The following is a 25,944-nucleotide window of genomic DNA, read 5'->3' on the forward strand; positions in this document are numbered from 1 at the left end:
CAAATACTCAGATATTCAGATAAGTAACCCTTCAGAGTGCCCATGGCAGAGCCCTACTGGGCCAAAGAAAGTATAAACAAGAGAACCTCAGAAAGAGGGGCAGAAAGTGGGTCAACAGACTTGTCTGTGCACCATGCCACAAATTGCATACAACAATAGGTTTATACCGTTTTGGTGGAGGGACGCCTGGCTGGCAAGATAACATTACAGACTTCGGAGTGAAGGTCAAAAGTTGTCAACTGCCACCGCTCACTCGCTACACAAGAAGGCAGAGTCTAGACAGGTTCGGGTGGAGAACCCTCTGGTGCTAGGGCAACAGAAGATTCTCCCAGAGGCGCGGTCTGATCTGAGGATCGATGGCCATGTTCAATATCTCGGGACACCAGACTCTTCATGCCCAGTCCAGAGCCACAAGGATTGGGCCCGGTCATTCTTGGTCTTCTTTAGAACTCTGAGCAGAAGTGTTATGGGCGAAAAGGCATATAGGAGGCCTGAGTTCCACTCGAGACGAAAAGCATCACAGAGTAAATGCGGCCTTAGAAACGCCAATGTTCAATACTACTGTTTGCGGGTTCTCTGTGGAGGACAACAGATATAACCAAGGCTTTTCCCACTGTTAAAAGAGATCTTGGTCCATCTCTGGATGGAGATGCCATTTGTGATCGACAAAAACATTGTCGGCTGAGTTTGTCTGCTCTGATGATCAGAGAGCCCGCCAGATGTTGAACCATCAGGGAAATGCCCTGATGTTGCAGCCATATCCAGAGGCGCAGAGCCTACTTGTTGCAGTACCACATGGCGGTGGAATTGTCTGTGAATACCTTCCTTTTGAGAGAGGGAAGAAATGCTTTCAGTGCTAGGCTGATCGTCTGGAGCTTCAACAGGTTGATGTGGAGTTCAGACTCTGCCGGAGACCAGACTCCTCTGATCTCTGCCTCTCCCAGGTGGCCGCCCCAATCCCAGAGTGACACATCTGTCACTACTGTCAGGTCTGGTTGAGGAAGGGAGAGGGATCTGTCTCTGGCCCAATTGTGGCTTGTTAGCCACCACTGCAGATCTCGCAGAGTTCCCTCTGAGATCTGGACCATGTCGGAGAGATTCCCCTGATGCTGCGCCCACTGGAACTTCAGGTACCACTGCAGAGCCCGCATATGCCATCTGGCAGGTGTCACCAGCTGGATGCAGGAGGCCGTGAGGCCCTGCAACCTGAGTCATTCTAACCTAAATCCAGGATAGAGACTGAAACATCGGTATCATAGCCTAAATATCCTCGACTCGTTGCTCGGGCGGATAGGCCAGAAACTGCACTGTGTCCAGAACAGCTCTGATGAAAGGGAGCATCTGAGAGGGAGTCAGGTGTTACTGTGGCACGTTTATTATGAATCTCAGTGAATGCAGGAGGTCCCGCTGTAGTCTGGAGGTGGAGGATAGCCAGTCATCGAGATAGGGGAAGACTGTAACCCCTAACCTGCACAGATGAGCTGTGGCCACTGCCATCACCTTGGTGAACACCCGAGGAGTAACATCTGTGGGCAGGCAGGACGGGAATATTGAAATATGCGTCCTGCAAGTCCAACGCTACCATCCAGTATCATGGGTCCAGACTAGATAAATTCTGAGCCAGAGTGAGGATTTTGAACTTCTCCTTCTTGAGAAAGAAATTGAGGGACCAAACGTCTAGGGTAGGGCGGACACCTTTGTCCTTTTTGGGTACCAGAAAGTAGTGGGAATAACAACCATAACCTACTTCTGGCACAGGGACCCTCTCTATGGCTCCCTTGGCCAAGAGAGCTGTAACTTCCTCTCTGAGAAGTGCCAAGTCATCCTCCTTTATTCAATATTAAGATGGTGGCATGGATGGAGGGGTAGTCTTGAAGGGGGGGAGTAGCCTTTTTAGACTATCTGCAAAACCCACTTGTCTGACGTGATGGACTGCCAGCAGGGCAAATGATGGTGGATCCTGCCTGTAGGGGGTGGCAGTGGATTGGCCAAACCACTGGCTCCCTGATCCATGAGAACAGTGAACCCACATCCCCTGCTATGCAGAGGCTGGGCAGCTTGCGTGGCATGATGGCAGGAGGGAAACGGACATAGTTGGGCGCAGCTTCCATACCCACAAAAGGGGCAATAAGCAAACTGAGGTGGATGAGGTGCTGCCGTGAGGCCAAAGTACCTGGCTGTAGCATGAGAATCCTTGAAGCGCTCGAGCGCCGAGTCTGCTTTCTCTCCAAAGAGAAGGGTGCCATTAAAGGGCATGTCCATAAGGTTAGCTTGGACATCCCCCACAAAGCCAGACATCCCTAACCAGACATGGCATCTGAGGGCCACTGTTGATGCAATCTCTCTGCCCAGTGTGTCAATTGTGTCCTATCCACATTGGCTTTTGAACTTTGCTGCGTCTCTCCCAACAGCAGCTGGTTGGGAATGTCAGCCCGTGCGTTTCTCTGGAATCTGTGGCAGCACTTGCACAACCGTATCCCACAACATGTGGGAATAATGGCCCAAAAGGCATGCAGAGTTCACGGACTGCAATGCCAGGCTGGCGGAAGAAAACATCTTCTTCCCAAATGTGTCTAGCCACTTTGATTTCCTATCCTGGGGTGAAAAAAGGAACACTCCCTGGGAAGTGGAGGCTTGAATAACTAAGCTCTCAGGTGTGGGGTAGTGCATTAGAAAACCTGGATCACCCGGTGCAGGGTGATTGCGGGAGGCAGTAGTCCTGTTCACAGGAGCCCCTGTCCTGGGTTTGGACCAAGTACCCATAAGGACATCCGTAAGGCTTCATTAAAGGGGAGCAGGGCTTCAGAGGATGAAGCCCCAGGCTGAAGCACTTCTGTCAGGAGGTTAGTCCTGACTGCTGAAGATCCCGGACCTCAGCTGCTCTCCGCACCGCCACTGAATAGAAGTACCCACCTCCTTAGCCACGGTAGGGGGAGAGAGCAATCAAGTATCTGGAGAGGTATCCATTACACTGGCTTCACCCAGGTCTGTACGCCAGTCCATGGGGTTTTGGAAATGGTATTCTAAAGGATCCAGCGACCCCTCCCCTTCCTCACAGTAACCTAACGTATAATAATAAGGCTCAGGATCCGACCGAGGGGCCAAGGCCCCTGCCGGTGCAGGAGTTGGCATTGTATGATGCCCATCCAGCTCTGTGTCGGAGTTGGCAATGAGGATGGGGGCAGTGCCATATGGGGGCATGGATGGCACCGGGAGCATTGATTTCAGGGCAGGCGCCAGGGAAGGTTGAAGTGGTACCACTAGTGCCTGTTCAGGTCCATTAATGGATCCATGGGTGCCCCTCAGAGTTGAGGCTGAAGCCACCGGCCTAGAAGAAATGGTTTCTTACCTGTAACTCCAGTTCTCTCGTAGGGGTATTTCCATGATAGTCATAAGCACTGAATAGTTCCGCGCGCCTGCGGGGACCCCGGAGCACTGTTGTGTAGTATATTCTTAAGTGCAATCATCAGCTCCTTGACAAAAAGGTCTGTGAAAAACACTTAAGAATAACAATGTGCAGCCTATGTGAACAGCTACACAGGCCAAATTGTTAGAAGAAAAAAAACAGTTGTAGTGTAAATTTCACGTTTAAACCTCTATTTATTCTATAAATACATAAATAAATACATTCTCATATTTTATTTACACCTCTCATGAGAATAAAACAATGTAGGGCAGTGTAGCCCATAGGCTGCCATTATACAGAATGAAAATAGAACTGTGCCTTTAAGAAAGTAAAGTCTTCCTGTTTCCCATCATGCACAGCAAAAGGCAGTTGCCTCAGTTCTTTTTTGGAGGCTATTAACCTGACATGAAGAAAAACAAAACATTTGTTGGAGTACCAACCTCCATAATATTCATGTTCTATGTCAACTCCACCGGGGAGGAGGGAGGGTTGCTTATGACTATCATGGAAATACCCCTACGAGAGAACTGGAGTTACAGGTAAGAAACCATTTCTTCTCTCGTAGGGGATTTCCATGTATAGTCATAAGCACTGAATAGAGTAGCAAGCCCATCCCCATAACCGCGGTGGAGTAGACATAAGAATACTGAGAAAAACATGAATCATGCAAACAAATTCTTGAGCAAAGCCTGCCCAACCTGAGCATCTGCCCTAGCGTCTGTATCAAGGCAGTAATGCTTAGTAAAGGTATGGACCGACCTCCAAGTGGCAGCCTTGCATATTTCTGCCAAAGGGACATTTCTCATCAAGGCTACAGTAGCTGCTTTCCCTCTGGTAGAGTGGGCTTTTGGCCTACCACCAAGGGATTTGTTTGCTAACTGATAACATAACATTATACATGAAACAATCCACCTGGATAAAGATTGTTTAGATGTACCCAAACCTGTTCTGATTGGGCCATAGTTAATAAAAAGCTGTTGTGATTTTCGTAAGCTTTTTGTCCTGTCCAAGTAAAATTTCAAGACTCTCTTTACATCCAGAGAATGCAGAGTTCTCTCAGCAGGAGTAGCTGGATTCTGAAAGAAAGTCGGTAATGAAATTGTTTGGTTCACATGGAAGTCGGAGACTACCTTAGGTAAAAATTTTGGATGAGTTCTCATTACCACTTTTGCAGAATGAAAAACCGTGTAGGGTTCCTGAGCGCAAAGGGCCTGGATTTCGCTGACCCTACGCGCTGAAGTGATTGCCACCAGAAAAGCAGCTTTCCATGTGAGATGTTGCAGCGATGCCTTATGTATTGGCTCGAATGGCGGCAGCATCAGACGTGATAAGACAACGTTCAGTTCCCATGGAGGAGAAGGCTTTCTAATGGGGGGAAAAACCTTCTTTAAACCTTCTAGGAAATCCTTAATAATCGGAATCCGAAAAAAGGAAGTTTGTGAAGGACTCTTTCTGTATGCTGTGACAGCCGCCAAGTGAACTTTTATTGACGACAGTTGTAAGCCCGATTTTGCCAAACTTAACAAGTATGGCAGGATAGATTGTTCTCCACAGGAAGCCGGGTCAATGTTGTTGTGTAAACACCAAATGCAGAATCTCTTCCACTTGCTTGCATAGGCTGATCGTGTGGAAGGGCGCTTTGCTTCCTTCAGAATTTCCATACAATCCTGAGGTAGGTTCAAGTGTCCATATTGCACTAGCTCAGGAGCCATGCTGCCAAACTCAACGATGAGGGGTTGGGATGAGATATCTGCCCTCTGAACTTCGTGAGAAGGTCCGGACGATATGGTAGCCTGATGTGTGGTTTGAGTGACCGGTGAAGAAGGTCTGGGAACCACCACTGGCGTGGCCACTCCGGAGCAATTAGGATCATTTTGGTCTGAACATTGGACAGCTTCTGGAGGACCGCCGGAATCAGGGGAAGCGGTGGAAAGGCGTAAAGAAATGCTCCTGACCAGCTTATCCACAGGGCATTCCCCAGTGTCCCTGGATGGTAATATCTGGAGGCGAAGTTTTGGCATTTTTTGTTTTCTGGGGTTGCGAATAGGTCTGTAGAGGGGGTACCCCAGAGTGCGAAAATGGAATGAACGACGTCGTCGTGTAGTACCCATTCGTGGTTCTCGTCCATTACCCGACTGAGGGCATCCGCTTGAACATTCTGGATGCCGGGCAGGTGAGTTGCCACTAGTGACAGGTTCCTGGCTAGAAGCCAATGCCAGATTGTCTGAGCCTCTCTGGATAAAATTCTGGACCTGGTGCCTCCTTGTTTGTTCACGTAGTACATAGTGGCCACGTTGTCTGTCTGGAGAAGGAGAGTTTCCGTTCTCAGAGAGGGAAGGAAGGCTTTGAGCGCAAGGTGGACTGCGCGAAGTTCCAGCAGGTTGATGTGATAGAGACTCTCTCTCTGTGACCACTCGCCTTGGACTCGAAGATGTTCCATGTGCGCCCCCCATCCGATCAGTGACGCATCTGTTACGATGGTTTGAGATGGGGGCCGTTGTTGGAACGGAATCCCCACCAAGAGATTGCTGGGTAAACACCACCACTTGAGGGATTGTAGGGTGTGAGGAGAAAGAAGGACTTTGTTCTCCCAATCGTCCCTCAGTTGACACCACTGATCCTCCAGGTTTTCTTGCAATGGTCTCATATGGAGGCGAGCATTGGGAACCAGATGGATACAAGACGCCATCGAGCCCAGTAGAGAAGCTATTATTCTTGCAGTGGCTTGAGGTCTTTCCTGCAGTTGTTTGCACTTCTGGAGAATCGATAACCGTCGTTCCTCCGAAGGAAACACCTTTCCTAGCCTGGTATCTACAATGGCCCCTAAGTAATGCAACCTCTGAACAGGTGTTGCTGTAGATTTCAGGAGATTGACTTGAAGACCAAGTTTTTGCAGCAGTTGTAGAGTCCATTCGAAATGTTGCTGTGTCTCGAGACAACTGGAGGCCTTTATGAGCCAATCGTCTAGATAGGGGTAGACGAATATTCGCTGTTTCCTCAAGTGGGCGGCTACTACCGCCATGCATTTGGAAAAAGTTCTTGGCGCTGATTTTAGGCCGAAAGGTAGAACTGCAAATTGGTAATGGCGTTTTCCGACAGTGAACCTTAGGAATTTTCGATGTTTCTTGGTTACTGGGATGTGAAAGTAAGCGTCGCAAAGATCTATCGCACATAGCCAGTCGCCCTGACGTAGATGTGGATAAATTTGGTGTAAGGCTAACATCCTGAATTTTTCTTTGCGAATCCATTTGTTTGCTGTCCTCAGATCTAAGATGGGACGAAACTCTTGTTTGTCTTTTTTCGGTACAAGGAAATATCTCGAATAAATCCCCTTCCCTTGCTGGCTGATGGGAACGGGTTCTATGGCTCTTTTTTGCAATAGGATATTGACCTCTAACTGTAGAGCTTCGAGGTGGCGGTTGGCTGTTTTGGGTGGAACAGATGGTGGAGGACTGGTGAATCTGAGAGCGTAACCATGTCTCACAATATTCAATACCCAGGCGTCTGTTGTGATGCGTAGCCACTCGTCCAGATGATTTGAGATACTTCCCCCTACCGGAGTGGATAACGGAGGAGGGGGAAGCAAAGATTCAGGGCTTAGACGTGGGAGCCTGTCGAGTTGCCTGAGTTTGAGGTGTTGAACGACCCCTTGTCGACCTTCGCTGAGTAGAGAAACCCCTTTGATACTGCTGTTGTTGCTGCTGCTGGGGGCGCGAAGACATCCAGTGTGGCGACTGATACCGGTGGGTGAAAAGTCGTCGTTGATATGGCCGGAAAACCTTTCTTTGTTCTTTCGGTCTTTCCATCCCTACCGCTTTCAAGGTATCTAGTTCAGCTTTCATTCTAGCCATCTCGTCATCGGCATGAGAACCGAACAAGGTGGAGCCCGAGAAAGGCAGGTTTTGTATTCTCTGCTGCGCTTCAGGTTTGAGTGATGTAAGTCTCAACCATGCATGCCTTCTGAGCGCTATCCCGTGTGAATAATTGTGTGCGGATAGCACCGAAGAGTCAGCTGCAGCACTTATAATTTGGTTAGACACCATGGCTCCCTCACCCACGACCTCCAGGAAATCTTCCCTTTTATCCTTAGGAAGATGTTCCGCAAACTGTATTAAAGAGTCCCAGAGGGCACGATCGTACCGCCCTAATAACGCAGTAGCGCTGGCTGCCTTCATCGTGACGGCTGCAGTAGAGCATACTTTTCGTCCTGCAGCATCTATCTTTCTGCTCTCTTTATCTGGAGGTGAAGAAGAAGATGGTGAGGTTGAATGCAGTTTCTTTGCCGCTACTATGACCACCGAATCAGGAACTGGGTCCGACCTCAAGAATAGAGGATCTTGTTCTGGTGGACGATATTTTTTAATAAGTCTGGAAGGAGCAGACTTTGTTGCGGCCGGTGCAAGGAAAATATCCATTGCTGGTTCAAGGAGACCTGGAACCAGTGGAAGCAAAGGTCTGGAAGATGTCCTGTGATGCAAGGTCTCAAAGATCACTGACGTCGATGGGGCAGGTACCGCCAGCGGGATGTTCAGCTTGGTTGCCCCTCGTACTAAGACCTCCTGGAACGTATTGACATCATCTATGGGGGACACTCTCGGGGACGGTGAGTCCGATAGGGTTGGAGAGTAGTCCCGTGTAGACGAAGAAGAACGCCTGTGATGTGAATGCTGAGATCTCTGTGGGTCATGACGGTGCCGAGAGGAAGAAGAGCGTCTAGAGGAATGTCCCGAACGTCTTACAGACCGCGTTGGAGTCCTCAAAACAGACTCTGCAGGCGGAGCCGGAAGAGGCGCCGTAGGTGTTACCGGCGTCTGTGGCAATGGTGATTGTCGAGGAGAGAGTTGTGGAGACGCTGGAAGGAGGATGATTGAAGCCGAGGATTCTGAGGTTGTATAAACCCTCCTAGGTCTTTTTGATTGTCTCGACGTCGACACACTCCTCGACGTCGAAGTACGGTGACGGCGAGTGTCCTTCGCCGTCGATTCTTCTCGCCGTTGAGAATCTCTCGACGACGACCCTCGACGTCGCCGTGATGACGGTGAACGTCTACGACGTCGAGCACCCCTCGACGTTGATCGATCTCGCCGTTTCGACGGCGAACCGGATTCAGATCTCCTCGACGTGGAACGTCCTCGCCGTGTCGACGGTGACCCAGATCTCGACGGCGAAAGTCCACGCCGTCTCGACGGCGAAATCGTCGTCGACGGCGAGCGATGTCTCTTTCTCGCCGGCGAACCACTCCTCGACGGCGAGCATGTTGGCGCCGTTCCTTGCCTCGACGTCGACGCCCTCGACGTCGTCGGAGACCTGTGCCGTTTTTGAGCCGGTCTGGTCGGAGTTATAGAGGAACCAGTGTGAGCCCTGGTAGAAGACTGACCTTCTCCTCGCTCTGTGGTAGAATGACCACTTTTCCTCCTGTCCTCTTTCGCCTGGAGTCGGATCTTCTCCCTGTCACGAAGGGTCCTTCTGGAGAAGGTTTTGCAGATGTCACACGACTCCGGTTTGTGGCTGGATGGAAGGCAAATTATGCAGACCCGATGTGGATCTGTTTTGGCCTTTTTTCTGCCACAAGAAGGACATTTGTCAAACAGTGAAGGCATTTCTGAAGTAGAAAAACCTCAAAATTCTGTCAGAATCTAACAGAAAAAAGCAGAAAATTATCACTCAATGTTAAAAACGTCGAGTGAAAATGAAATTCAAAAGATTTTAAATGAATTTCTGTCACAAAAGGATTTTGTGAGGTAGAGCTCAATGCTTCAGGGTCCTGTCAGAAAGGAGCCGGAAAAAAGAACTGAGGCAACTGCCTTTTGCTGTGCATGATGGGAAACAGGAAGACTTTACTTTCTTAAAGGCACAGTTCTATTTTCATTCTGTATAATGGCAGCCTATGGGCTACACTGCCCTACATTGTTTTATTCTCATGAGAGGTGTAAATAAAATATGAGAATGTATTTATTTATGTATTTATAGAATAAATAGAGGTTTAAACGTGAAATTTACACTACAACTGTTTTTTTTCTTCTAACAATTTGGCCTGTGTAGCTGTTCACATAGGCTGCACATTGTTATTCTTAAGTGTTTTTCACAGACCTTTTTGTCAAGGAGCTGATGATTGCACTTAAGAATATACTACACAACAGTGCTCCGGGGTCCCCGCAGGCGCGCGGAACTATTCAGTGCTTATGACTATACATGGAAATCCCCTACGAGAGAACTGGAAGTTCCTCTTCTGTCTCAGCGGGCCTGAAGGCACGGCAGCAGAATCAGAAGGCCCAAAGATGAGGTGCATGGCCTCATTAAACTCTATTAGCTGAGCAGGATCTAAGGTTCCCGGACACTCTGGGAAGCATGAAATTGGCCCAGACGCAGGCTCCGCAGCTGAAGGCCTCGATTGATGATGCTCTCCTCCACTCGTCGGCCGACAGACTGGGTAAAGTCGAAGAACGTTTCGCCTTCTTTGACTTTTTATGCCTCAACTTACCCGAACGTCCCAAGTACTTGGAGTGAGATGAAGAAGATGGGGGGCTTCACGACCAATCCCAAGACCTTCCTCTTGACCGAGATTGCGCAGCCAAGCACTGGAACACCATCCACTTTAGGGACCACTCCCTAAAAGCCTTAGGATTAATGGCCTGGCAATTGGAGCACGACTTCGGGTCATGGTCGGGATCCAAACACCAAAGGCACACGAGGTGCGGATCCGTCACCGTCATAGCCCAATGACAGGGCCCACAGGGCGTGAATCCAGTCTTCCTAGAGGACATCCTCGATGCACCAGGAGTTATACAACTTGAAAAAACTTCAACAAAAAGTCCACTTAAAAGCTGACTGTTGGGTAGCTCTCTTCCGATCAGCGCTGGCTGGCATGGAAAGAAAAGAACGTCACGTCAGCGCACCTGGGTGTTGCCTACATAGGCTCATGATGTCATATCTAGCATGGACACGGAGTCGATTGATGCTCACTCTAAAACCACCAAATGATGTCTGAAATCAGTTATATCCGACATTCAGTACTGAATAAAAACAATATACCATAACATAGTTCAGTGCTCTTGTAACTGCCTGTAAATTAGTCTACTTATGCTCCTCAGACAACTCTTAAAATTCCAATATATCGTCAAGCAGCCCTCACAGCACTAAACAACATGACACTTACTTGTGTCACTTCCACTTCCAAACAGTCATACGGATGTTGTGACTTGGTCCTCTTTTTCAAATGCTGCTTTAAAGACTAAATAGCCCTTGTTTTAATGCGCATACATGGTTTAGGTGATATTGTAGTAAGTTTGAATGGACGACTTACAAGTAATATGCTTTAAAACTTGAGGCACGCATTTGTGAATGCTGAAACTTACATCAGTTAGTTGAGTTAAAAAGACAAATGCTTCAGCGGAGTCGGGCCAGGCTAGTTGTATCCAGAACTCTCTAATTTGAGAGAAGCAGGTTGTAAGATCAACTGCAGAGCTGCTGTGTTTAGAGACCGAGTCCACGCACTCCAGCTGTTGGGAAAATCAAAAAGAATGAATAGCAATCAGCTCACATCAAGTCCCATGTTGTCCATCTCACTATTTTTCAATAAAACTCTTCTAAACCGTGGCTTTTTAACCCTTCAACTGATCATTCAGTGGCTATCAGCCCTGGGCCTGTCAGTGGTCCTTCATGCCACTCCCGCCTTACCCACCTGTACATCACAGGGAAATGTGTAATGTCCTCGTGACACATATTTCTACTGTTTAAGTGACTGTACATACTCTCAACTTGTTAAAACATAGTGACGCCACTTCATTGTAAATGCAACTGTTTAAAACCATATAAATAAGTAATGAATACATAAAATAGATGAATCACTGTTTCTTGGCTCATAAGTTTGCATCATACATTCATTCATTATATGCCACAATGCGTAAACTTGGTGTCAAAAGGGACATACATGCAAAATTGCCTCTAACAATGCTAATAAGGTATGTATTACAGACACAGTGAGCGAAGGGTTCATTCTGATCGGGGTGTAGCTTTGCGAATAAATACTCGTCGAAGAGAAATTGTCAAGCTTCAATGCTCAGATCTTAGTGCAGCAGGGCATATGTGAGAGAAAAAAAAGCAGAGCATTTGCACAAAGTCTTGGTTTTAGCCATCCCTCTCCTATCTCTGGTAAATTAGGTAGATAGATCTGCAATAAAAGCCTTTCTTTGAGATTTCTTCCATTGAAATCCATTGGGCGCCGACGAGGATAATGGGAACGGGGCTATTGTGCAGTTCACAATGGGAGGGTGTGGCGGTAACTCACAGAACACAGAGTGGGGCACTGGTTCCAAAACTGTATGAGTGAATGGAAAATGTGGGCACGTGCCTGCATTGGGTACAGCTGAGCAGCAGGCGGTTCGGATAGAACGGCACCCTAAGGACTAATTGGCTCAGTTACTGTACTGTAAATGCACATGAACAGCTTCTACAGTAATGCATTATGGGTAGATATAGGCAGTGGATTTTTCTGTTAAAGGCATGAATATGAATATGCCCAGCACAGCTTCAGTGCTTTCCCAAAAAATATAGTTTGTGCATCTCGAGTATCGAATCGACAATATGGCATTTTTTTTGCCACTGGAAACCCTGTGATTCGTGGGCTTGCAACTGCTTAAAAGGTTTTGCCTATGTACTAAACCCATTTACAAAATTGCAAAAGTTATTTGGAATTCACTATTTGAGAGGGGCGCGTCGCGGTTGTCCGTTACCAGCAGAAATTCAGTAACATATGTATCAATGGTTTACCAGGGACTTCTTAAGGATTTTGGGAGCCCTAGGCCAAATGTATTTTAGGGGCACCTGTTCAGAACAATTTTGAATTTATGATCCAATTTCAGATCTTTCATGTCCTCTTTGGCCAGATCACTGACAGTGCGCAGACACACTCATCCAAATTCTAAATGTGTGTGTAAATCTAATATTCAGGAATAGTGATGTGTGTTTTCAATATTGTAACACAGAAGCCGCTCACTAATTTTACTGCAAATAATCTCTATGATACCCTCCCAGTTCTCATATGTGAGGTTGTGTTTTGATCTAAAAGATTTTTTTTTTTTACGGATGTTGCATGAAACATAAATGAAACATTTCTATGCAAAATGTCTGTAATAGACTCTCACATATCACCCACATTAAAAAATAAAGGAAAACGGTATTTAAAACAATCTGTTTATGAATGATTCGAGGTCCTGAGGACAAGAATGCTTACAGAAAACAGCTGGCTCTATCAGGGGGCCACCTGAAAATCTGGGGCCCTGCGCCAGACCCCACCTTGCCCATGCTTTAAAACGTCTCTGTTTGCTACTGTAATCTCAGTTCCAAACCACTGAAAAGCTAAAAACTCCTTAAAGGAGGTGGTAACTGTGAGAAGGTGGTTCTGACTATCTGGTTTGCCCCAATGTTTTGCTTTTGGATCAACCGTTTTTTTAACCTTTTGCTGTGGGGGAGCCCCATTGTCTGAAATTCACCCACAGTAACCTCATCGTAAAATGGACTGCACATGTTTACCGCCAGTGCCGCCTTATTAAGATGTCTTCTGTGACGAAGCAAGGGTAGGAGGCCCAGGGCTGGATACACATGAACATGTGTGCACATGCGGGTGCACCCGTGTGAGAGCTGTGGAGGGAAGACTCCCGATGTGCGCAGCCCAAGAACTGCACCCAGTTAGCTTGGCTCAGAAGGGACAATGCAGAGTGGGTGGTGACCCGCAATAGGACTTATGGTGTGGCTTGTAAAAGGTAGTCAGTGTGCTTTACTGTCTTGAATGTAGTGACACTCCATTATATTCCAATGGGAAAGGCTGCCCTATGGCATAACTCCAGTTTCCTAGGGTCAAAAGACTACAGAGTTGCATAAATGTATCCTGTAACCTGTATGAAAAGAACACTGTTGTAGGTTACAAACATATACCTGTACTGCTTATGGGTCATCCAGGAATGTCATCTTTCTCTGGCGCAGCCCAGGATCAGGGCCCAGGCCTTTGTGGCCCTGCTGGACTGGACTAATTGCTGTTCTTTCCAGCTGCAGGAACAGGGCCCTGCATCAATCAGCCAGCTTTCATCCTCAGGGCCGGCTTTAGGACTGGTGGCGCCCTGTGCAACAGTTTATTTTGGCACCCCCCACCCCATGACATCCTCCTCGGTTTCACTCACTTCCACCCGACAAATGTGCCCCTCGTCTCTCCATTGCTCCCCTTTCACATACATTCATGGGTTTTAAATCACTTGTAAAGGCTGGCTTTACTAATCCACTCAGCTAGCCACATAAAATATAGGGGCATATTATTTAAGAGCCCCTTGCACCATTCTAACGCCACATTAGCGTAATTTTGTTTACCCTAATGTGGCGTTAGAAGGCCAAAAACACTGTGCTACAATTACAAAGAGGCGCAATGCATGCATTGCACCACTTTGTATCCCTTTTCGCTACATTATGCCTGCACCATGCATAATGTAATCAAACATGGCATTCGCCCCGTTAGGGAGGGCCAACAAAATGGCGCAAAGAAATCTGACAGATTTCTTTGCGCCATTTTTTTCCGGCACTTTTTATGCCCTGCTCAGAGCAGGCATTAAAAGGAGGCGTCTGTTGGTTACAATGGGCCTCTGGGTGCTTTGCAGGATTAGCATCAACATTTTTTACACTAATCCTGCAAAGCGCCAGACTAGCGTAAAAAGTTCTGACACTAGTCCCCTAACTACCGCCATGGTGCACCGTATTTTAAATATGATGCACACATGGTGGCATTGGGGGGGGGGTTCTAAAGGGTGCAAGAAAAGTGGCGCAGCACTGTGTGCAGCGCCACTTTTTTAAAATATGCCCTATAGGGCAGTGCTTAATTTGTAAATAAAAAGGTGGCGGTGCCCAAAGCGCTCCTCTTAAATACACGGCTGCTGCAATTAAATGTGTGAACACGGAATACAGAGGCAGTGTAATCCTGAAGCCATCTCACGCTTCTTCAATCCATTTACAGGCACTCCCTGCCCCTTCAGCTCACTCTTGCGGATTTAAACTTTTTCCCATTGTGACGCTTTTTCGTTTTTCTCTTCCTTCATCTTTCCTATATGTGTCTTTTTCTCGAGTAAATGCTTGAGGCAGAAAAATAAGCGCCGGCCCTCAAAAATAAGAGCCGGTGCTCCGCACAGGAAACAACAAGCACGAATTAGGCACTACCATAGAGGTATTTTTAAGAGCCCCTCGTGCCACTCTAACACCACATTAGAGTCATTGTTTTACACTAATGTGGCGTTAGAAGGCCAAAAATGCTGCGCCATATATACAAAGAGGCGCAATGCATGCCACTTTCTAACCCTTTGCACTACATTATGCCTGTGCCAGGCATAATGTATGCAAAGTGGGCATCCCTCGTTTAGGGGGGTAAAAAAAATGACGCAAAGAAATGTGTTAGATTTCTTTGCGTAATGTTTTTCCGGCACTTTTAATGCCTGCCCCAAGTACAGTACCTTTGGTGAAGAGTGAAAACAAGTCGATGCGCGAAGTTGGGGATCGTGGCGTCTGTGCGAAATGTTGAATCCGTGCACTTCGAACGGCGTCGGTAACGACGTGGTGCTGCGACTTCCATGGAGTCGCGGACTTCAGCGGGCTGCAGCGGCTTTGGGCCTGCAAAGGTCGTCGCGTTCCAGCGAAGATCACGGAGTCAGTTGCAGGCGGTGTCTCCAGATTCAGCAGTGGCGTCGATTTCCTTGGATTTCCACCAACTTTCCTTTCAAGGGCCCAGGGACTGGTTAGGCAACACTTGTCACAGAGCAGAAGTCTCCCCAGAGACTCCAGGTGCTGGCAGAGAGAAGTCTTTGCTGTCCCTGAGACTTCAAACAACAGGAGGCAAGCTCTAAATCAAGCCCTTGGAGATTTCTTCACAAGATAGAAGGCGCACAAAGTCCAGTCTTTGCCCTCTTACTCTGGCAGAAGCAGCAACTGCAGGATAGCTCCACAGAGCACAGTCACAGGCAGGGCAGCACTTTTCCTCAGCTCCTCAGCTCTTCTCCAGGCAGAGGTTCCTCTTGATGTCCAGAAGTGATCTAAAGTCTGTGGTTTTGGGTGCCCTTCTTATACCCAATTTCTCCTTTGAAGTAGGCCTACTTCAAAGTAAAGTCTCTTTTGAATGTGAAATCTCACCTTGGCCAGGCCCCAGACACTCATCGGGGGGTCAAAGACTGCATTGTGTGAGGACAGGCTCAGCCCTTTCAGGTGTAAGTGACCACTCCTCTCCTCCCTCCTAGCACAGATAGCTCATCAGGAAATGCAGACTACATCCCAGCTCATTTTGTGTCACTGTCTAGTGTGAGGTGCAACCAGCCCAACTGTCAAACTGACCCAGACAGGGAATCTACAAACAGGCAGAGTCACAGAAATGGTCTAAGCAAGAAAATTCTCACTTTCTAAAAGTGGCATTTTCAAACACACAATCTTAAAATCAACTTTACTAAAAGATGTATTTTTAAATTGTGAGCTCAGAGACCCCAAACTCCAAATGTCCATCCGCTCCCAAAGGGATTCTACACTTCAATCAGATTTAAAGGTAACAACAGTTGCAACAGTGAAAAACGAATTTAGCAATATTTCACTGTCAGGACATATAAAACACATTACTATATGTCCTACCTTAACCATACACTGCACCCTGCCCTTGGGGCTACCTAGGGCCTACCTTAGGGGTGTCTGACATGTAAGAAAAGGGAAGGTTTAGGCCTGGCAAGTGGGTACACTCGCCAAGCCGAATTTACAGTTAAACCTGCAAACACAGACACTGCAATGGCAGGTCTGAGACATGATTACAGAGCTACTTATGTGGGTGGCACAACCAGTGCTGCAGGCCCACTAGTAGCATTTGATTTACAGGCCCTGGCGCCTCCAGTGCACTTTACTAGGGACTTACTAGTAAATCAAATATGCCAATCATGGATAAACCAATCACCAATACAATTTACACAGAGAGCATATGAACTTTAGCACTGGTTAGCAGTGGTAAAGTGCTCAGAGTTCAAAAATCAACACCAACAGGTCAGAAATAAATAGGAGGCAGGAGGCAAAAAGATTGGGGATGACCCTTTATAAGCAAAAAAAAAGTCCAACAACGCTAATCCTACAAAGCGCCGGACTAGCGTAAATAAATCTGACACTAGTCCCCTAACTACCACCATGTTGCACCATATTTTAAATACAGCGTTAGGGGAGCACTAAGGGAGTGCAAGAAAAGTGGTGCTGCACTGTGTGCAGTGCCACTTTTCTTAAATATGCCCCATAGTTCTGTTTTTTGCAGCAGACATATTTGCCTCTATGCTCCTTTATGTTGAGTCAAAGCTGCCACTATGCAAAACTCCCATCTCTCTCTCTAGCAGGAACATTAGTCACAAGAATTATCTTGACATTTTAATTGTTTCTTGAAGGCTAATCCCACATGGAACTTTTCAGCAGGTGCTTTTAAATCGCAAGTTTTGGAAATTATTGATAAACACAACGCCACCCTGAGGTCAACTCCCGGTGCGGTTGCACCGCTTGCACCACCCAAAAGCTGGCCCTGGTCATCCTGTGCCAGTAACCAGGTCTGTCCCAGGACACTCAGCGAGGAGGGGCTCCTTGGGGGAATTGCTGGTGGGGGCCCTGGCAGGAATGTCAGGGAAGAGGGGAGCTGAGACCCTCAGAAAACATGTGGCAGCTGACTCCTGGAAGACACCATTTTTAGATATCTCAGAGGCCTGTGCAAGAAGGTTGGGGCAGGGGCTTGGAGGTGATGTGGCACATCAGGATAGGCAGGATGCAAAGACCTGCTGGAAACACCCACCCCAACTTAAAAGGCCTTCTGCAGGGGAGAGTTCTCTCTTGCTGTACTTTTACTGAAGAACCCCAGGACTGGAGTCTGATGCCATGGACAATAAGAAGGAAGAGCCCCCTGACTGTCCCCAGGACCAAGGACTCTGACTCAGAATGACCCCAGGAGCAGTGGGGGAACAGACTGGGCTCTGTGTGAGGAGCTGAGTGGCCCAGAGGGACAGCAAAGTGGAAGTCTGGTGCAGGGAGCCTGTGAAACCAGCTCACTGCCAAATTTCTCATCCTTTCAGGCCAGAAGGCCTGAGGAAAGTGCACAATGAGTCAAAGATCATCAAAATTGGCCCAATGGGGCTCGAGATATCCTTGTGCAAAGTTTGGCAACCACTGACCTTTTTCCGCCCGGTGACAAAGTGCACGGGGCGCCACTGCCGACCTCCAACTTGCCTCCAGGGTGGGCCAGGAGGTTGCCCTCGAATAACAGAGAATGCAGGGAAGTGCTGTTGCAAAGAGGAGTACAGAGGAGTGCTGTCACACTTCCCGCGTTATGAGGAGGAATCCCCAGGCCCAATGCTGGGACCCCGAGAGAACCAGAAGAACAGGGGGCCCCATCTCACAGCGCCGCCACAACAGGGATGTGGCCCTGGACCCCATTCCAGGACCCCATGAGGCCATGACAAAAGGGGGAGCGCGACGACAGCAGGAATGGGGCCCAGTACCCATCCCTCGGCCTGATGCTTGGAGACGGCTGGGGGAGTGCCACCACACTCCCCATGTGGCCTACCTTAACTGCTACGAGTGCTCGTGTCTGGTGGGAGCGGGAAAGCTGGGTCACATGTGCATGACTGCCTGCAGGAGCCGGCAGATCAGAATGCTTCTGATGGCTCCCACGGCAGCACGTGAGCCTATTGTTCCTGCAGGAAGCCGGTGAGGCAGAAGGGGTGGGCTCCCTGAGCTGCCCTCCAATGAGATCCCAGCACACAGGTTGTCTGAGGGGAACCGGACACCCTGGAAGGCCACAAAGTTGTGGCACGAGGCCGCTAGATGAAATTTAAAAAGAACCTAAGGAAAAGCGAAGCGGCTCGCCCCAGCGCAGTGGGAGAGCCACTAATGAAATATTTACGCTCCCGGGGAGTGCTCAATAATGTCTTACAAGGTACAACATTTTCCGATTAAAATCACTTGTTTTGGCCACGTTGGTGACCCCAGGACAAGTAAGGTCACCACCAGAATATTTTCAAATGTGGGGGTAGCTGCAGGAGGAGGGTAGCCTCCCCTCTGAAAGGTTTCTAATGTCTCCACCCTCAGTTTCAGGGAACATTGGAAGGATAACCCCTCAAGGTGTTTCCAAACTCTATCCCAGCTGGAACTTTTGTTTCATGGTGTAGAAGCTGCACCCTCGAAAGGTGAAGAGTATGGCTGCAGTCCTTGTGGCCTGAATATGATTAATATAGACTGCCATATTATTGAATACCTTCTAGGGATGAAGGGCTGTAATTACAGGTGTAGTTACAGAAATTAAGTCCTTTAAGGACTATGGTTAAAGTGCAGCATTTTATGTTTGTGATTAAAAATGTATAGCTGCGTCTTTGTGGGCAATGCTGTGCCATGTGTATGGTCATAAGGAAAAGGCAACCTCTAGGGGTGAGAGATGGTATTATGCAACTGTGAACAACCAAGTGATGTCTTTTAGGGACTATGTCAAATGTGCATTTTTTTATGGTGAATGCTTAAATGTGGAATATGATTAAACTTTGACCACATCCTTTGGGGTGCGGCTAGACTTAGTAGATTGTACTGAGAGTAATTGTAACAGCATCAATCATGCCAACAGGCCTATACATGTTTCTTGTTAATGTTTTATTTGAGTACAAAGACTGACAGGCACTAGTGATCAAAGTAGCGTTACTGTATTACCAGTACTAAATGCTCTCAGTCCAAGTTACAGTCAGATAGTGCATTGGAATACAACTGAATGTTTTGCCATGTGGATTGTTGGTATACCTCTCCCTTTGGGAGAGACAAGAATGATTACACAATGTCACCCAAGAGTAATTCCATCGCTTGTGTATATTTATAAATTGTTGCATAGTATTGAGTAGTGTGTTTGTAATAAATGTACTTTTCCTTTTCCAAAAGAAAAAGCACAGACTGGACAATCATTTATTGAGTGCTATTCTTGTGTACTTGTGCATGGTGATTACGAGCCCACACCACATCCCTTGAGTAAGCCTTTTATTGCCCTGCAGCGCTACCCTATGAGAGTCAAATGCTACAGTGGGGTGTTTGGGTCCCAGTGGTGGTCAAGTGTGGACCTATTACTTGTGCAGACCACACAACTAATGACCCACCTTCCACAAGTAAACCATTCCCAAAAGGGAAGGGGTCCCATTGGAACCAGTGCCAACTTTCAAGAAAACGTCTAAAAAAGAAACCTTACTTTAAAAAGCAGCCCTGTTTCCTTTAAGAAAATTGTGCTGCTTTAAAAAACAAAACGTACTTTATTTAAATTAAAGCCAGTCACGGTAATGGTGGTTGGCTGTCCTAGAAGTCCATCACCTTGTGCTTTTCTCCAATTGGAAAGAATTGCAAGTTGGGAGCTACCTCATTAATGAGCAAGGTCAGAGATGTGATCTGCTCTGAATGCTTTTTTGTGTACTATGATATTCATGAATTAGTTGGTACACAAAAAACTTTCTAGTCACAAAAAAAGTTGCAAAGTATGACCAGAAGGTTCATAGTTGAGCCCTTAGCCCGTTAAAGTTTAATTTCAATCTGGAAGCAGGCAATGTATTAAAAGTGCACACAGAAAATTATAACTTCGTGGATCCTCTGTTAGGCAAGAAGGTTCTTTTTAATTCAGTAGATAGAAAAAGTTACAATGTTTTTCATTGCCTCAACTTATATTTTTGCTAAACAATATTCTGCGCCTACCTTCCATTGGGAATTTAACCAGTTTAATAGATTAAAAGTGTATGTAATTATATATTTGGTGGTGGCCATAACGTGTATGATTTTAAGGTAAAAGGTATTGATACAAAATGTCTAAAAGTGATTCCATGTTTTTGACATTTCTTTCCAAAATTATATTCATAAAGAGGCAAACACAGTTACTTGGAGAAGCATCTCTCTGAATGGAACTGGGGCTTCAACCTGTGCGCCATGGCCTATCTAGCTGCTAAAGATAGACTTTGTCCTCTGAAGACCAACAATAGACCACGGGCTTCAAGTATAGTCAGGGGTTCTCAGCCCCTCTTAATTACAGTTGAGACACCTTTTTCTATAAAAAGACAGAAAAACGAAATACTACAGAAAGAGGCGCCAGAAGGAATACTAGAAAAACCATGACGTGTGACAGCTGAACTGTAGCATCTCCAAATGAAACCTCTCAATATTTGTCAATGCAACACTGATGAAAAGGGAGGTAGGCCTGGGTACGCGAGAGGGTAAGACCGGAACACAGGGCCTGATTAAGACCTTGGCAGAGGGGATTACTCTGCCACAAACTTGACTGATATCCCGTCCGCCGTATTACAAGTTCCATTATATCCTATAGAACTTGTAAAACGGCGGGCGGGATATCCGTCACGTTTGTGGTGGAGTGTCCCATCTGCCAAGGTCGTAATCAGACCCATAGTTAGGACTTTAGACGTTTCCATATCAAATGCTAAGATATGCCACAAACACTGTAGGCATTTTGAAGAACAGCTTTATGACTCCTTTGGCAAGAAGCAGGAGTGGATGTTACCACCCACTGACCTTCTGGACTGACGAGCAATTTCCTAAAATGCCCACAGCTAGAGTGCAACTGCTTATCTGCTGTTTGCGTCGTGTCTCCTGTCGACTGGAGCTCCAAATTAAAAGAGGGCATGCGGCTGGTAGCTATGGTTTCCTAAAGGAGTGAAATTGGTCAAGAGAGGTAGCTTTCTGATTAAAAGAGCTGAGATCTGATAGCTCAATTCCTAACTAAAATAGGAGGAGTCAGGTACATTAAACATACCTGTGGCAATGGCCAAAATATGATGCTTTGACATTGGTAATAATGCAAGCTGTGAGAAATTGCAAAATAGGACATACTTTTATAAAGTTGGGAAACCTAATACTATTAGTTTCAATACCCTTATTAGAGTTACTGAATAAACAAACTGAGAAGTTAACTGCGAGACGTATTTATCATTTTTTTCAGAATCATTTGAAGCTAAAATTGGGAAAAACGCGGAAAAATGGTCAAATTAATTAGGATGATCTCTAATTCAGCTTACACAACAGTTCTGTTCATTTCTGACATACAATATGCATCGAGATAATCCTATTTCAACCCCAACATGAGGATTCATGGCTTAATTACTTATTTGCAAAGAGTAAACATTTCCAATCTACGTTCAGAGATAAGTGACAGTCTTTGGTAAGGAGCAACGTGAACCTGTTTGTTTGATGTGGCTGTATTGTTAACCCTGCTGCCAGGGAATGTGCTTGGGCTCAGCAGCTCTAGCAGCTTCTGGTGAACAAGCAGCAGGACGCCTTCCTCACAGTGGCTGAAACTTTCTTACCCGGGAAGTCTGTCTTGGTGGAGAATTCTCTTGCACATCTTATATTGGCAACAGCTTGGAGTTTTCGGATGGTCACTCAATATATTAAAGTATATCTGAACTCATTGAGGGAATTGATCTATTTCAGCTTTGGTTTCCGTCGATCTCCATGGAGATCTTTTTTCCCAAAAACATCTCACAGGAAAGCACCCTATATTCAGTACTTGATTTGAGCCGGTGGTTTCCGGTCTGGGGCACCAACTTTATTTTTGAGGGCCGGCACTTAGTTTTCTGCATCAGGCATTAACTGCGAGCAAAATACACATCTGGAAAAAGACGGAGGAAGAGAAAGATGAAAAAGCGTCACAGAGGAAGAAAGCAGAAAGCTGCAAGAGTGATCTGAAGGAGCAAAGAGTGGCTCTAAATGGATTAAAGAGGCCAGAGATGGCTTCAGGATTCTGCTGCCTCTGTATTCCGTGCTCGTACATTTAAGTGCAGCAGCCGGCCGCCTGTTTCAGAGGAGAGCTTTTGGCACCAGCAGGTTTTTATTTACAACTTAAGCACTGCCTATATTATTTCATATCCAATATAAATACTGTATCCTCTGCCCATCTATCAAAATCCACAATGGATGCAACAGGAATAATGGGATTGCTTCCTGTTTACAGAATATAAAAAGAGACTTTTGATGGAGCCAGATTGCCCACAATTATTTTTAAAGTATTTTCCTTTTCATTCATTGCTGCCTTTCACTATAATTTTTTCCCCAGCTATTTCGATTCTGTTTTTTTCCTTCAAGTTTAGAAGATATTCCAAAAGCATTCTTCAGACTCTCTCACATCCTTGGTCTCCAGTAAAGATCTTCCAGGACCTAATCCAGCCATTTGTCTTTTAGGTGTTTTTTATTCCAATTGGTATTTTCTCCTTTTGGAGCTTATTCTTGAAGATATCTGTTGTCCAATGTAATTTGATAAACATAAACAACATTGTCGCTACTGGAAGGAGGTGCCCTTTCTTCTGGCCATCACTTAAGAAGGTGCGTCCTCAGCACTCAGTCCCTGGCATGTACATGCTTAATTGCATGTCAACAAGGTCCATCCACAGCATTCCTTTTCAGCTGGGACTACCAGCCTCTGCAACTAAACAATTAAATCAAACGCCATTATTAAGTGATCGGACCAACATCCAGTAATGATGACCTCAAATGTACAATAATGCTCCCACTGGACGTCAATACTGTATTTCCACACTATTTAGAGTTTAGAGCATGGGTACCCGCAAACATTTTCACGGGGGACGCAAAGTTTGGTCTTCGATGTGACCGAGGGCCGCACTGATGGCAGCAGGGTGGCAGTCGGGGGTTGGTAGTAAAGTTGGTTTAAGGGACGCAAAGCTATACTTCTAGTGTCTGAATAGCACAATGTGAAACCATAAACTTGGGAATAATAACGGCTTCTCCACTTAACCAAACTGTGTGATCCTAAGCACATGTTTTATTTCACTTTCCCTCCTTTTTGTTCATTATCACATTTGAGGACCTCGCATGACTTTAGGATGTGTGCTGCACAAAACCTTTTTGTGTTTGATTTAATAAACTATAATGTTTTTGTATAATTGAAACCTAGGCCACCGAAAGAGTGCACATAGCTGACTTGCCTCTTAGCTCAGCTAAGGCGTTGTTGGGTTGGGAAATGGGGGAGTGAATGTTTCTAAATTCTGGTTAGAAAATTATCACTTTGAAATCATATATTTCTTCAATGCACTGATATAATCTGGTGAACTAAGGTGAAGTTTCTGCATGTTAATGAAATACACTTTTTGAATTTTTGCTTCAAATATGTCTTTAAAAATGAAGGTGTTTCTGATGTTACATTGTACAGAACCCCTCTCTTATCTCTTTTCTTAACCTTCAACTCACCTTAAATAAATGCTTGCCTGTTTATTTACATTTTTTTAATGTTAGTGAGTTTAGCTAAGAGCAGCCCAGTGCTGCTGGGCCGCATGTAAAGGTCAGGACGGCCGCACGCGGCCCCCGGGCCATACTATGAGTATCACTGGTTTAGAGCAAGTAAGAAAGCCAAAATGCAGCAAAGTATTTACCAAATATATTTGCTCACTTTCACATGTTTCTCTCTGATGTTAATAGCAAAAGTCTTGGGGCTAAAGAAGGCAACATATGTGGAAATATCTTTGTATTTTGGCAAATGTTTAAATATGCTATTTTTTTGCCATAGAAGCCATTTTTCCCTTAAACTAGGCTTAAAGTTAAGGTCACAAGCTTATTCAGAGCCCATTCTAGGACATATAGGCCTGATTTATGAAAAGTTAACACCACCTTTATGTAAAAAATATATTTTGTAAGTTTGCGCCGCTTTTGCATAAAAATGACGTAAAGGCGGCGCTAACTTTTCATAATTTAGGCCCATAGTTTAGGCAGTGTAAGAAGAACAATACCAATAACTTTCTTTTACTCGCCACTCGTTCACCTACTCACTCTCATTTCAGAAATAGTGGTGATAAAAAGACCATGCAGACAAATTTTATGTGCGTATTCAGATGTTTAATAGTTATGGATAGAGTCAGATTTTATTTACCTTTTTGAATAGTGATTTGATGAAACAATACGCAAGCTTAAAGCAGAGCAGAGTAATTTGGGGCTATTATTATGATGCTAAAGCCCGCATTTCACAGGGACTCGTGAAATGTATTCCTAATTTCAAGGGGTCCTACAATACATATTTAATTTTCCATGAGTACCTGTGAAGTGTGCTTTTATCCCACTGCATAATTTGTGGAGGGGCAGTGACTCTCGAGAACAGAAGTTGGTCTTGATGCCCTCCCTTTCCTGAAAAATGGTCCTAATTAACACATTATACTTTAAGCAACCGCATGTATAGTCTATGTCATGCTGTTTATCAAGCGCAGCAGTAATAAACAAAGGCCCATATTTATACTTTTTTAGCGCAAAAAGTATAAATATGGGCCAAAGGTTCATAATTACATTTAGAACACCGGGTTTTAAATCCATGTAGTGAGAAACAAATAAAATAACTAGGCTTTGTGATTATAGCCGCAGTTGTTTTTGCCTGTAAACTGTTCCTAGATAGACTACGTGAGACAATTAGGGTGATTTACTCAAATTTGTTAGGCTGAACTGTATGGAACGGAATGTGACCTTTGCACTGTCCTGGTAGACAAGAGAAAGCATGGTTATTAGTATACGGTTCAAACAACGGTCTATTGCATTACAAAAATTTGCCTTTTACTAGGCATCATCAAACATTTGGATAATATTTTTGACAACAACCATATGTACTTTGTAATGAAAAACTGATATTTGCACCTAGTATTTTCACTGGAGAGTTAATCTAAGCCAGTGGAATGAGGCTGGATTAAAAACACATTAAAGTCAGGTGTGAGGCTTAGTGGCTTGATTCTAATAGCTCACAATCAAGGCTCTCTTATTTGCATGCCTTATTTCCACACACAATCGCACATATGCGCACACAGTGAATGCTGCTAAAGTTACTGAAGGGGCTCTGATGCTCAGAGGCTTGGTGCAATGTCAGACAGACTTCACAGAGGAGGAAAAAGTGCATTGCTGGCAATGATGTTCTAGTGCAAGGCATTCTTAGGCAGTTACTTGTGGCCCCATATGTGGATTTCCACATAAAGCCACCGACAGGTGTTGTAAGCCTGTCAACAGCTCTGGCTGTAATGGATGTTTGTACTGATATGTAAATGGTTATCAACTACAGGTCTGGTACACATATTGCATTTTTGCTGTTGTGACGTGAGAAAAACTGACATACCTAAACAAATGCAACATTATATTATAAAGTATGCTCATTTATCTGCTTTTGATGAACTTTATGTTTTTCTAGAGGATCTGACTTTTCAATGTGGTCTCTATATTTTTATGCTTTTATGGGAAGATTTTATTGGTATTAGAACCCTGGGCACCATCAGCACTACCATTCATTCTTATAATGCATGTGTCTGCCCATGAAAACTAAGGGGTCTATTTACTTAATTCTCATGCAATGCTGTGAAGTACCTAAAAATGCTGCACTGCATTGCACGAGAGGAGAAGAGGACAGCGCCAAATCTACAGAGAAATGGCACTCTCCTCCTTTCTCCCTAGTGCCAGTACACAATCAGGATGCCGAGCGCCACACACACACACACAAACCTTTGCAC

The 25,944-nt window shown here is 45.7% G+C and overlaps 1 protein-coding gene across 1 annotated transcript in view; it reads right to left on the bottom strand.

Moving 5' to 3' along the window:
- BAIAP3 (BAI1 associated protein 3) overlaps positions 1-25,944 on the bottom strand; it is a 976,697-nt gene that overhangs the window by 107,869 nt on the left and 842,884 nt on the right. Inside the window, exon 23 of the mRNA XM_069209880.1 lies at positions 10,762-10,905. Within this exon, the coding sequence (XP_069065981.1) occupies positions 10,762-10,905 (144 nt within the window). The remainder of the gene's footprint in view (positions 1-10,761; positions 10,906-25,944) is intronic.

Source organism: Pleurodeles waltl, chromosome 10, assembly GCF_031143425.1.
Source record: "Pleurodeles waltl isolate 20211129_DDA chromosome 10, aPleWal1.hap1.20221129, whole genome shotgun sequence".
Classification (NCBI taxonomy): domain Eukaryota; kingdom Metazoa; phylum Chordata; class Amphibia; order Caudata; family Salamandridae; genus Pleurodeles; species Pleurodeles waltl.